Genomic DNA, 13,768 nt, shown 5'->3' on the forward strand with positions numbered 1-13,768 from the left:
CAGCACAAGATCCCTCTGATTAACACACTGCAATTGTCTAAAAGGCTGCTGGCTTTTATTCAGACTGAATGTAAACATCTCGGATTTGAAGGAGGCATTAGAGAACTCCGCTCGAATCACGACTTGGTCGAATTCTGAGCATTTAAGACCTGCTTTTCTATGCCAACAATGACAGATTCCCAAGATGGGAAGGTGATCCCACCAGCAGCCCATCTGGATATCCTCTAGATGTTCAGGGCCCTTTTGGACTGTTCAAACCTCACCACTGCTTCCAGGCTTGGAGATAAGTAGAAAAAGAGGATAAACTTTGGTAAATTTCTTTACTTTCTCACTACAGAGCCTTCTCCGGTATTTTATGCCTCGGTTGTTGTTCCTTGGAGGAAACTTCTCCCTCCTCCTATTTCGTGCTGCTTTGTGGCCTTCCTTGTCAATGTCGTTGCACGTCTTGGCTCACAACAAGCTGCTGAGTGCAAAAGGACCATACACTCTGTGTGTCCAGAGGATGGCATAATGCTCTTAGATAATATTAGGGCCTTAACAGCTGAAGTCTTCTCTCTGGAGCCACCAATGTTGCTTTCCGGAAAAAAAAAAATAATATACAAAACACAGACTACGGCATTTTCACATCTTTTGAAAAGGCCTCGTCCAAGTGGTCGGCAATTCAAATTGAGCTAAACCTAGTCCATGTTCTTCTCTTGCCCCAAAGTGTATATTTAAGCAGACTAGAGTTTTGTAAAACCACACCTAATCATTTGATGGTGAACTAAAGTAAGATCAATGACCTGAAACTTGTATTCACCCTAGTTGAGGGGAAAATGCAGTACCAATAGTAAAGGGGAATATTTATAGCTCAAGGCTGGACTGTGGGGTCCTTGTTGCTCTCTTAGTTGGGAACTCTTGGCTGTTTCCTTGCACACATTTCATTGCCTACACTAGATAACATCGGCACTGATAAAGTTACTGAGTTTGGGTGATGAAATGTCTGCCAGAAAACAAACAAACTCAGAGAGCACCTAGGAACATGTAGGCTGCAGTAGCGACTGTCTGCTACCTAAACAAAACCAGCATTCTGCTTCTGAACTTGGCCTGGAAATCTCCCCTTCTGGATCAGGGATAGTCTTACATGACGCAGGAGGCAGCGCAGCCAGATAAGAGACTGGGACTTACGTTGTAGCTGTGCTGCTCGGAGCTGTTTCTTTAACCTCTCTACCTCGTTCTTCAGAAACCTGATATGCCGCATCATGTTTTCCGGAGAGTCTATTTCCATGGATATGTCCCTCGGCGATGGAGGAGCAGATACGGGCTGGTCCAGTTTCTCCTGGAGAATTCTGAAATTAAGAAGAAAAAGAAAAAAAAAAGAAAGTTTATATTGGCACTTTTGGCTTGGTTTCTTCGGAACGTATGAACAGAAATCAAGATGATCTGAAATGGGCAATTTTCTCTGTTGGATGAAGAGCGTTGAATTGTGCCGAAGAAATCAAAGCAGGAATTGTGGAGAAAGCAATTACCTGCCACACCTCTGGAAGGTGGGCAACCACTTGTCCACATGCCTGGGGGTCAACAAGCCCCCATGAAGAGGGTGGGAAGCGTCAAGGCTGAGGTCAAGCCCGGTGGCTCCAGATTTCTGATTAACAGGCCGGGCAAGGGGGCGTCTTACTCCACGTCCAGGGAGGGAAGGAGGCAGGGATTCCCACCCAGAGTTCCCCAAGGGTGAGGTCCATTTTGGCTCCCTTCTCTCTTTGAACCAGATCGCTCTCCGTCTCGGAAGGAAGATTCATGGCACCACTTTAATTTTTTTACATGTTTAGAAATTTTTTTTAAAAAAAAATGATTGGGAGAACAAAGGATCCCAGTGAGGTCTATCTTTTCATTACCTAGCACCCACATCCGTGTGTTTGTGGGTCCTTCAAGTTCTGCTGCTTCTGTGAAATTTTCTGAAGGCCGTGAAAGGTTGTTTCTGACAAGGATCGGGATTCGGCACCAAGGTTTACAAATAGCAGTGGCTAATATTTAACGTAGGGACCCCCCAAACTTGGCAACTTTAAGACTTGTGGACTTGTGGAATTCTGGGAGTTGAAGTCCACAAGTCTTAAAGTTGCCAAGTTTGGAGACCTCTGAGTTAATGCATAAAGCAAAGCCTATTAACACAAGGACACAAAAGACCCTTTCTAGTGAACCGCTCTTAAATGCCATGTTATATTACTCTCTGGCCTTGCAACATGACATAGTTTGCTGTTCTCTTCTTGCCTGTTTCTTTTATTGCCCCTTGAAATAGCCGCATTTCAGGGAGAAGCTGTCAAATCTGCCCCTCCCCCTCTCCCGAAATGCAGTGAACGGTTGGGAGGAGCAAAGGAGAAAAACCACCTTTTTTCGGCTTCAAGTTTGTCCATCCTCTTCCAGAGACGGTTCACGAGGGCTTCCTGCTCCTGTTCAAGTGTGTTTTCCAGGTCAATCTTCTCACGTCTTAGCTAGGAGGCAAAGCGGGGTTGGTTAACGGGCGTCCCCTTTTCCTAAGTTTGAGCTGGACCACAGCTTAACGCGGCACCAAGTCAAGGACACTCAAAAGCTGCATTCACATTGCCATCCTTTCTTACAAAAAAAATATCCTTTGCTTGCACAAGCTGAAATAAAATCCTGTTGATCCAGAAACTTGGAAACAGGAAAGAAAAAAACCTGTTTAATTAAATATTGCTTTTCTTTCCGTTTATTTAGAGCAAGGGTCGCCAACCTTTTGGACCTGAGGGACCACCAAAGTCATAATTTTAAATCCCGCGGACCAGAGACCCTGGGAAAATCCCACAAAAAGTCTACAGGAAAATTCCCCACCCCATTTTCCTACCATTCGATCATTCTTTATACCATCTCCAGCTCCGTTCTGGGGGGAGGGGGGGGAAGAGACTTTTGGCTTCATGCAAGGAAAGCAGCAGAAGCAGCAGAAGTCTTTCTTTCTCTCCCCTAAACTTCACCAGAATGGCGCAGCCTCTTGGAGCAGGAGGCCTTGCAGGGTCCCAAAGACTCATTTCTGGCAGAGTTTCAGGGAGAGAAAGAAAGATTTTTGCTGCTTTCCTTGTGTGCAGCCAAAAGCAGAAGAAGAAAGAAGCAGAAAGAAGCAGCCCGGTGGTGGCCAGGCTAGGCGTGTGGGGCGAGTTCCCCCCTGCCGCTGTTTCCCCCCTCCCCTCACTACCTCGTGTTGTTCACAATGCAAGTGACGCAAGCCTTGTGTTCCCGCGGGCCATGTGGGCGGCCTTGTGTTCCTGCGCAGCCTGGATTAATTGCTTTGGGGGTGACATTTCTCTGAGGATCACCAAAATTTTCTCATGGACCACCAGTGGTCCCCGGCCCAACGGTTGGTGACCGCTGATTTAGAGGAAAATAAGTGCACCTCCTGGTTTCTTTCTAATCCGTTTGTCCAGGTAAAAAGGAAGTTACTTTCCTGCCAGGTTCGATGGCCAGAAAGGCCAAGGTCGTGCCCCAGAGGTCACTTAGCAGGAGTATGGAACGGGCATGGCTGCTCCTCTCCCAGATGGGGTGGGGCAATTTGAGATTCCCAGTCTGGCCTGCAGCCTGAGATCTCCTGCTCAATTCCCACTCGGTTCTTAATCAGCTCCGATCCTGATTAGTCCCCCAGCTCAGCCCAGGTCAACCTGACGCTGCCAGCCCACCTGGCTTCCTCTGTCTTGTTCTCTGACTATTCTTGCTTTGAGGAGTTCAAGGCAAGGCCAGCCCTCTTTTTATTCTCTTAGGACGGAAGGTGTGCTAAGAGCAAGCAACCAGCTTCAAGTCACCCAGACAGTTCCACCCCCAAGGGGGGGAAGGATCCTGAACACGGAATTTAGAAGGTCCCAGCCTGACTCCGTAACAACAACACAGCGCTTGATGTCACCAAATCAGGCCGTTCTCCTTCTGGGCAGTGGCGATTTTGGAAAGAGAGCGATCCCTTTCTGGCGGAGTTTCAGGGAGAGAAAGAAAGACTGTTGCTTCGTGCATCCCTTTGCGCCAAATCCCCTTTTCATGACAATTTAAGTCTCCCTTGGTTTACTAATCAAAATAATAAACTTGACTGGGTCCCCAAACTCAGTTGCAGCTTCTGGGTTCTGGGAGAGGCTACTGAAGCAAAAGATCTGAAAATGCCAGCTCAAACATCCCGATTAGCGACTTCTGGATTATCTCAGGTGACCCGGGGAGTGGGGGGAAGAGATTAATCTTTTGGGGTTGAGGAGTGGGCACTGCCCTCCAACGGTCGCTGTTCCAACTGTTGGCCAGAGAATGACCTCCCTCATCTATTCCCACCACCCATCCTTCTCTTACAGTCTCCTGGCACCTGTCCAACTGTTCTTCCAGCTTTTCACATAATGGCACATATTGTAGAGGTGTGATGACCCAGCGTGGGATACAAAAAACAACCAAGTCACAAAAACAGGGGAAGTCCCTTTAATCCCTTCAACTTGGCTTCAAAGGCCCAATTATCATGGACTGGAGAAAAAACTCCCCCACAAACAGTTGCAAAAAGGAAGAAGTGCCGTTCAAACTCAAAATGCATATAAATTATAAATAGGAAAAAAAACAACACAAACCACACTGAAGCAATTACTGAGACAAGGCAGGATAAGGGCTTGAAGGCGTCCACAGATATCGAAATACACACACTGGGAAGGACGCCAGAACTCGGAACTGAAAGACTAGAATTATTTCACGCTTTGCTTCCAGCACTGGGCCATGCGCAGTTTGTCCTTTTAAACAGTCCTGACAGCTGCAGCCCATGAAGGGGATCAGGGCCCTTTCCTCCCCCGTAGACCACGCCATTCACGTTTCTCCCTTATCCTCTCCTCTGAATGCCCAGCCGGCCTGTGCCCTTCCCCAGTTTCCTCCACAACCTCCGGAGCCACATTCCCACTCCCTGTCAGCTGTTCCTCCTCTCCCTTGGAGTCATTTCAACAGGGGCATGGCACTATGTCTTTAATCTCTGTGAAAATCCTAAGAAGGAAGGTGAGCTAAGAGGCATCCCAATGTCCTGCTGAAAGAGCAGAAGGCCCTATTCCAGCTTGGAGCAATTCCCGTTCCACTGGAAGGCTGGCTGGAGCTGTTCTTCAGGGCTGGGCTGGGCACTTCTCTTCCTCTAACGCAGGGGTCCCCAACCACCGGGCCGTGGCCCGGTACCGGTCCGTGGAATATTTCCTACTGGGCCGTCGGTTTGCTGGGTGCCGCCATCTTGTTTGACGAGAAAGTGCTTCCGGGTGAGCTTTTCCGGTTGGAAAGCGGCGTTTGGGTCCTGAAGGAATCCCCGCGCCTTAGTTTCATCGAAGGGGGTGTGTGTGCTTCGAATGAAACTAAGGCACGAGGATTCTTTCAGCACCCAAGGCAAGGCGAGCCGAGTGACCGTCCCAAAGCGAAGCCCATCGACAAAGGTAGAGTTGAAGGTGGTGGGGAGAAGCGGGGGACGGCTGGCTGGCCGGTCGCTCGGCTCGCCTTGCCTTGTCATGCGTGCTGAATGCCGGTACCGGGCTGCGGATCATTTTGTGATGCCGGTACCGGGCCGTGACACAAAAAAGGTTGGGGGCCACTGCTCTAACGGCACCCACTGCTCATGGGGGATTAATGGAAAGGAGGGAGCACTGGTCACCAGCCAAGATGGCAAGAGGAGGCAGAAGGTCACTTGGGGAAGGGGAACAGCAGCAGCAGCACATCTTGGGAGAACAGCCTGGCCTCTTGGCATGAAAGTGGCACAGAACGATTGGTATATAGAGAAGCAAATGGGCCTGCTATCAATCTGGGGAAAGGGTGCCCTCAAATTACCAACCCTTGATTCTTGGTTCAAATTGCACTCCAGGTGAAACTGGGCTTGCTCCTCCTCTGTCTGGGTTGTCCCCACTGCAGAGGAACTGAGCCAACTGCCCCACCAGCCAGCCAAGCACTCTCTGCCACGAGGCAGAGGAAGGGGTCCTTGGAGGGGAAAGGAGCATTTCCGTCAGAAAGAAATGGGATGAGCACCTGGGAGCATGATTGTTAACCTCCCTGAGTTGCGCTCTTGTTTAGGAAAACTGAACCAACTAAATAGCCACACAAAGTAGCGAACAGGACACTTTCAATTTCAATGAGAAATTAACAACGTGCCCAGAACGTCCCCAGCAGCTGCAGTGCAACTCAAAAAAAACCTAAAAAACCAATTCTAAATGGGTTAGATCAGCTACTGAAGCAGAGCTGGAGGGAAGAGATTTATTTCTTAGTAAGGATGTGGCAATCAAAGGAAACTCCCTAAAGGTACTTGCAGGTTAGCCCTTTGCTCAAGGGCTTGTAATAATATCTGGTGCTGAATTCAGGGACACGAGTAACCTTTCCACAAAGGCTGGGAAGCAGCAGCAGGTAACTTCCAATCCTCAGGACTGAGGAACACAACCACTACAGTGGTGTTTGGAGTCCAGAGTAACCACCACCCTTTCTGCTCCCATGGAACGGGCTGGCCGAGGGAGTTCTCAGCTGAACAAAAGCCACCCACCCGCAGCATAACCACAGGGAATATTTCTGGTTTAATCAGGAGCCGAAGGCAGCATAACCCACCACGGGCAGGGCTGCCGAGGAGTCTTCTCCGTGTGCACTTCCTTTTAGCACGGAGATAGAGCCGAGAGCATCTTACAGCAGATTTTTTGTTTTTGTTTTTAAGAGAAGAATCCAGTAAAAAAAAAAAAAAAACCCTTTCCACCGAATGCCATTACTTTAGAAACTGATAGTGGAATCAAATGCAGAAATCAAACGTTAAGACCGAAGAATCCACTAGTAATTTTAATAATGAGGCTATAAAAGGGCTCTCAGAATATAAAAGCAAGAGGAACGAGGGAAAACTCTAGCAAGATGGTGATAAAATACTGCAAGTCTCTTGCACTGTGAAGAAGTGGCAAGGGCCCCCTTGAGATCCTTTTCTTTCTATTGCAAAAGGCTTAACTGCAAGATCCATTTTTTAATCAGGAAGTTCTTTGGCTAGCTTGCTTATTCTTAACGCCAAGTATCCATCTGCATAAAATTCAGAAAACAGGTGTCACCCTTGCTAGGTAGCCCAGAAAGGAAACATGACCAGGTGGAGCTAACTCTGTATTATGGTAAAGCTACGTTGACAGAACCTTGCAGGTCAGAAAATACCAACCTCCTGCCCTCTCCCTTACATCCTGAAAAGCTTGGGAGGTTCTCTTTCTCCTTCTGTTATGCAGCTGCAGGCTCTGCCCTCTTTTATCTGACTGTATCCTAGGGCAGGGGTCTCCAACCTGGTCCACTTTAAGACTTGTGGACTTCAACTCCCAGAATTCCTCAGCCAGCTTTGCTTGTTGAAGTCCACAAGTCTTAAAGTGGACCAGGTTGGAGACCCCTGCCCTGGACAACAGTTTTTCATCCTTTCTCACATACCATTGCAACACCTCGCAAAACCATCAACAAACAACAACACAAGGTTTGACCTTGAATATAAAGTCATATTTGGCTGCTGGGTTGATGGCAGATTCCCGCCCACTTTGCCCTCTGCCCATCCACCCTTCTTTTATGACAATCATATCGCTGCATGGCCCCTTCTGCTCTTCTTCGTTGTTTATTTCATTGCTTTATTACCCTACTTCTGTGCTGATCACACTCTTTTCCTTTCTTCCTTTTTATTGCTGTCAGCCCCCAGAGGAGCCTCCTGGCTAGATAGGCGGCAAATAAATTTAACAAATAAATGAATATTTAGATAGAGTGGCAGAACTGTCACCATAGAAGAGAAGGAAACACGGTTTTCAAATTTCAAGTGCATGTCACCAGTTAGCATATTTAAGGAGGCGTGTTAGGAATATAAGTCACCTAACAGGTATTTGGGTTAGAAATATATAAACCAGGATAAACGTTTTAGTACTATATCTTTAAGGGAATGCAAGAGCATGCAATTGGGTGTGGTTTCTCAAACGGCCATAAGATGGAGCCAGAAACCTGGATTGTTTAGTCTTAGTCTCAGAAGAGAGTGTGCCTGAGTATCTCTGTTTCCTTCTGTTGGAAAATATTGCCATTGCTCCATTTCTTCTAATTGACTGATATTACTGGATTTAATGTAAGTCTGATATTGAACTGTTTTTGACACTGGACTTTGATATTTGGATTATCCCTGGATGAAAACTGACTGATTTTACCTGTGAATGACTTTGGATTGCTTATTTTGGACTTTGCTAAAACCTTTCTGGAAGTAAAAACCTACATTTACTGTACAGTGTATCTCTGTGCTCTGTGTGTATTATTCCAACACTTCTCTCAAATACGTCTCCCTGTATGCGCTCATTCTCCTAACGGGGAATTACCTCAACAAGGCGCATGCCAAATCTGTCCTCCTATTGTATTACTAGGGAGCAGGGAAAGCTATCACCTCAGTCCCTACACTGAAGTCAGTAATAAGTTGTCAGAGGACTGCAAAGAAGTCCAGCTCCCGTCCCTTTCTTGTCTCTTTTTTTATTATTATTAAATTTTTATTGAAAATTAGATTTTAAAAACATTTGAACGTGGTGATCTTTTGACCTATATCAACAGTTTTTATATTGTTATAATAGCAGAATGTCATCAAACAATATTAACACACACATGCATCTATATACATATTTACATTATAAATCTTTGTATCCGTTTTTATCTTAGACATTTTGTTGCGGTATAAACTCTTTAGTTTCTATTTCACAATTTTTAACTTCCTTTCATATTCCTCCAATTATAGAATTTTTTCCCCATATTTCATAGAATTCTGCAGTATCTCACTCCTTCAGTTCCAATGTTAAGCTATCTAACTTCGCGCAGTATAAAAATTTTTGTATTATTACATCGTCGTTAGGTATTTCTTTTAATTTCCAGGTTTGGGCAATTGATAATTTTGCGACTGTGATAATATGAATAATTAAGACATATATCTGTTTTTTTTAGATTCTCATTTGTTATTCCTTATATAAACATTTCTGGTGTATAATTTATTTTTAGGTTTAGCAATTCCTCTAACCATTGCCAAATTTTGTGCCAAAATTCTTGCATTTTCTTGCACTTCCCCCACATATGGTAATAAGTGCTGCGTTCTTTCAAGCATTTCCAACATATTGGAGATTGGGAGCTATACATTTTAGCTAATCTGGTGGGTGGGAGATGCCACCTATAAAACATCTGGAACAGATTTTCCTTATAAGATGTGGTTAAGGCTTCCTTGTCTCTTAGTGCAGGGGTCCCCAACCACCGGGCCCTGAACCGGTACCGGTCCGTGGATCATTTTCTACCGGGCCGCCAGTTTTCTGGGCGCCGCCATCTTGTTTCGACAGAAAGTGCTTCTGGGTGAGCTTTTCCGGTTGGAAAGCGGCATTTGGGTCCTGAAGGAATCCTCGCGCCTTAGTTTCATCGAAGGGGGGGGGTGTGGCTTCGAACGAAGAGCCGTCCCGATGGCGGAGGAGATCAAAAAAGCACAAAAAAGGTACAAAGGAGGAGTTGAAGGTGGCGGGGAGAAGCGGGGGACGGCTGGCTGGCTAGTCTCTCGGCTCGCCTTGCCTTGTCATGCGTGCTGATGCCGGTACCGGGCCGCGGATCATTTTGTAATGCCGGTACCGGGCCATGGCACAAAAAAGGTTGGGGGCCACTGTCTTAGTGGATCCTCAGGGGCTGCTTTCCCTCTGGACTTTTCCCTGATCCTCCACTGGACCCAGCACCTTTCCTTCAACCTTCCCGGCCCGACTCTTCCCAGATGGGGGATCAATCCCCCCCAAAGGAATATTTCCTCTCCCCTAAAGGCTGGGCCGCAAACTGTGCTGGCCGCCAGACACACACACACACACACACACACACACACCGTGCAAGCACTGCCAATGTCCCCGCAGCCTCTGTGACTTACCTGTTCCAGGGTGAGCTGTTTTGAAATGGTGTCGTTTTCCAGTTTCTTGATTTTCTTCATCAGCTTGTTGACCTGGAATTCCTGCTCCTGCTCCAGGTGCTGCTCCAGCTCTGCCTTCTCATGCTGCAGCTGAGATCGGGAGAGAAGCCAAAGCCCAGAGGGTCAGCCTTTGGCAGCAAGCAGGCAAGCAAGCAAGCCAACTTTCATTTTACGTAAGGGCATCGGATCCGGCCCTGGTCAAACCCAGACTGGAAGTGAAAAACAGCATTAACGGGAGACATGAAGGGCGCATAATGTAGGTGGAGCAATTCCACCCAGAAAATGCTTTTGTGGCTTTTGAAGGGGCAACTTCGGTACAGTAGGACATTTCTGTTGTGTTTTCTCTCTCACTCAGGAACAGGTAAGTTTTCTACAGATAGGGACAAAATATAGCGATCTAGAGCGAATTGGATTTCTAGACATTTCATGAGGGGATGAGACTCAAGGAGGTTTTAAAGAAAAGACTGGACAGCCCCTGGTCTGAAATAGTATAGGGCTGTGACGGCGAACCTATAGCAGAGACATTTGTGTGGGCACACGAGCCCCAGGCAAACTTACCTCACTGCACATGGGCGTGCCTCCCAGCTGATTTTCAGCCCGTTTGAGGCCTTTTTCGGCCTACCAGAGGCTTGAGGGAAGCCTCTGCAACCTTTGTAGGCCGAAAAAAAGGCCCGTTTCATCACTTCTTGAATTTCCGGAAATACCGTAAATCACAAAACGGGCCCATTTTTCGGCTTCCAAAGGCTGCAGAGGCCTTCCCTTGAGCCTCTGGGAGGCCAAAAAAAGGCCTCAAACGGGCTGAAAATCAGCTGGGAGGCACAGTGCAGGTGGGGGGGGGCGCACACATTGCCTTCTAGGTGCTGGCACACGAGCGCACACGCACAAACACCATTTTTGGCACAGGAGCCCAAAAAGGTTAGCCACCACTGGTATAGGGTCTCACGCTTAAGCAGGACTATGTTTCCTTGATAAATACACCAACTCAGAACTGGCAGAGATCAAACAAGCCCTCCCTGCTTGTCAGAGCTGACTTCCTCCATATGTGCAGAAGTCTGAACAAGTCCAGACAAAGACTGAATATTTCTGAGCGAGGGCAGCAAATATCCAAGGACCCAGTCTGCCTTATTGTGTAGGGTTGGAAATCCAGTGGCCCCTTTTCTGTTTTGTGAAATCAATTTCTCAAATTCTCTGAGAGGGGTGCTGAGTAAACCGTAATTCTATAAACCTAAGGGAGGATTTTTTTTTTTTCAAAGTAATAAGCAGCAGCTGGATACCAAATCAAGAGATAACTTTTCTTAGGAGGGTTCCAACCAAATCACTTAAAACACTAAAGAAACTGGTGCCTGGTGCAAATCCAACAGGTTTATAATAAATACAGAGGTTGGAAATGTCAAACAGATGTCAGAATGCAAACAGTTGAGGGTCACAAGGGAGACAGTCTGTTCTTATACCCAGAATATCTCGTGGCTCCAATTCCATGACTGTTTTATTCTATAATAAGGGTCTTCCCTTCCTAAATGCCGTCTAACAGGGACTCAAACGCATCTTTGCAGAACATTATGCAACCAATGAGGCTTCTACAGAGAGCTAAAAGAACGAATCTTCCAAGGACAATATACACCAGATGCCACACTTACACACAGAGCAACACAAAGTTTTGACACTTATTGGGGCTAGGGGAGGAGAAAAATTAGTTCCCTTACTTCTATATTTTAACTCTGTTTATCTAATAAAGTTCTCTTTATTATTATTATACTAACTAGCTTAAGGAAGTCTGAAAGCCATGGCAGACAGTTTTATAGACTCAAGCGCATTTTTTCCATTAGTTTATGTACACCCTTGGACCGAGCAGCACTAAAAACTTCAAAAGAAAGACATGGCAGGGCAAACACAGGTGGACAATCCCCAGAGAACTGCCAGTGGGCAGACAAGGACAAATTAAGCTATATATTCCTTTCTTCCAACATATAAACATTTGGAAACATTGTGCTTTAAGAAATAAACAGCATCTCAGATTGACCGCTGCCTAATCCCTTTATAAAACCCAGTCCAAATGTTACAAAGGACATAAACACTTCTGGCTTTAGCAAAGAAGGTTCTGCAAAACCAGGAGAACCCTTGGAAAAGATGATCTCTTTCAGCCACCAGATCTTCACTTTATATCTCAAAACAGATCCTGCTGACTGTACCTGCTCAAACAATAAAAGTTGCCAGATCTCAAAGTGCCAGAAGTACTTTTGGAATGATTCAGGAAGAACAGAGAGTTTTGAAAAACATAGTAACTAATATTATGCATTTAATAAACAAACACGGGGAACAGTTGCAACAATATCAATTCAGTTGAAAAGAAAACCTCAAGTCTAACACAGTTGCAAAAAAAAAACACAAAACATTTCTACCTCTAGGTTGGCTGAGACCCAAATTTGTGGCTCACTTGCAAAGTGGGAAATAAGCCAATTAAAACAGAGTAAGAGATTAGAAGGCGGTGAAATTCGGATTTGCTTAACAAAATATCTCCATAAAAAGATGCTATTCTCTCCTCTCCTCCCCTCCCCTCTCCCCTCCTTTCCCTCCCCACCCCTCTCCCCTCTTGAGGGCTATTCATTTCCAGGAAGTGCATTCACAAGAAGCAGGCAAACACAGAGACACGAACAGCTAATGCAACACCATCCCCTGCAGGATCTTCAAAGAAAATCCAGGGTTCTCTGGGCAATCTAGGAGCCCAGCTCATCCTCCGCAGAAAATTCCAGAATCTACTTCGTTTGGCTCTCTGCAGTGCACCTCTTTGTGACGAACCAAGGCGTGTGCGTCTAGCAGCAACAGGTTCAAGGTTCCTATCTTGCTTCCTGTCCCACCTGAGCAAACACGGTGTGTGGGCCCAGAAAGGTGGCCTCCAGGAACCCTCCGAAGGGCTGGAACGTGCCTATGAAGAAGCAAAGGCTGGCAACTTTTTCAATGGGGTTGAGGCTAAGGGATATTCCCCAAGTTGAAAGTACAAATAAAACTCTTTCAAAAAAATTATAAAAGGCCTCAGTCCAAGAGTGGTAAATTCAGCAACTCTGCATCAGCGGCACTGCAATGCAGAAGAGCTGGAGGAGGAGGAGGAGGAGGAGGAGGAGGAGGAGGAGGAGGAGGAGGAGGAGGTGGTATACTTTGCCTTTTTAGGTTCTGGATAGTATCATGTGAACCTTGGTACTTGGATATACAACATTATTTAAATGGAGGGCATTCCTAGTGGATCCTGGAAGGAAAAAAATATAGATCAAGAGAGCAAAGATGAAATATAAACACTGTAGCTGTTTCCCTTGGCAGCCTTGGAAATCAAGACACACACACACACACACACACACACACACACACACACAATGTTCTGCAGGAGCCAAAGGGACATACAGAGAGTTGATCCAAGGCAAATTCCAAAGCAATCCAAACACGTCGCCCCTTTGGCTCAATCCGTGCGCTGAATCAGAGCCACCTGATGCCTTTTTTTTTCAAACTTGGCACTTTTGGGGCGCCCAGATCTTCCCACCCCTAACCCAAGGAGGGCAGGCCAACCCTGGGACTTGACCTCCACACATCTCACAGGTACCCAACATTGCATTAGAGGCATTGGGCTGTCTGGGGGGGGGAGGGGGGAAATGGGTGGGAACCTCTGCACAGGAGGAAACACCGCAGAGTTGAGATCGCTGAACGGCATCTTGGCGTGATTCACACATCACAACTCGCCTTATTAACAATTTTAGCACAGGATTTTGAAAAGGCCTTTATCGATTAATTTTTGAAAATGGACTTTTAAAGCCTGGCAGCTTGGTTTCCCTGGCCTGTTTTTTTTTTTTTAATGGAGAAATATTCTTTTTTGCAACCCTC

General features: G+C 46.3%; 1 protein-coding gene across 1 annotated transcript in view; it reads right to left on the reverse strand.

Moving 5' to 3' along the window:
- CCDC6 (coiled-coil domain containing 6) overlaps positions 1 to 13,768 on the reverse strand; it is a 36,294-nt gene that overhangs the window by 7,055 nt on the left and 15,471 nt on the right. The window contains 3 exon segments of the mRNA XM_026711000.2: positions 1,168 to 1,328; positions 2,365 to 2,468; positions 9,863 to 9,991. Coding sequence (XP_026566785.2) covers positions 1,168 to 1,328; positions 2,365 to 2,468; positions 9,863 to 9,991 — 394 coding nt within the window.

Source organism: Pseudonaja textilis, chromosome 4 (genome assembly GCF_049901715.1).
Source record: "Pseudonaja textilis isolate UNSWEBS1 chromosome 4, rPseTex1.2, whole genome shotgun sequence".
Lineage (NCBI taxonomy): Eukaryota > Metazoa > Chordata > Lepidosauria > Squamata > Elapidae > Pseudonaja > Pseudonaja textilis.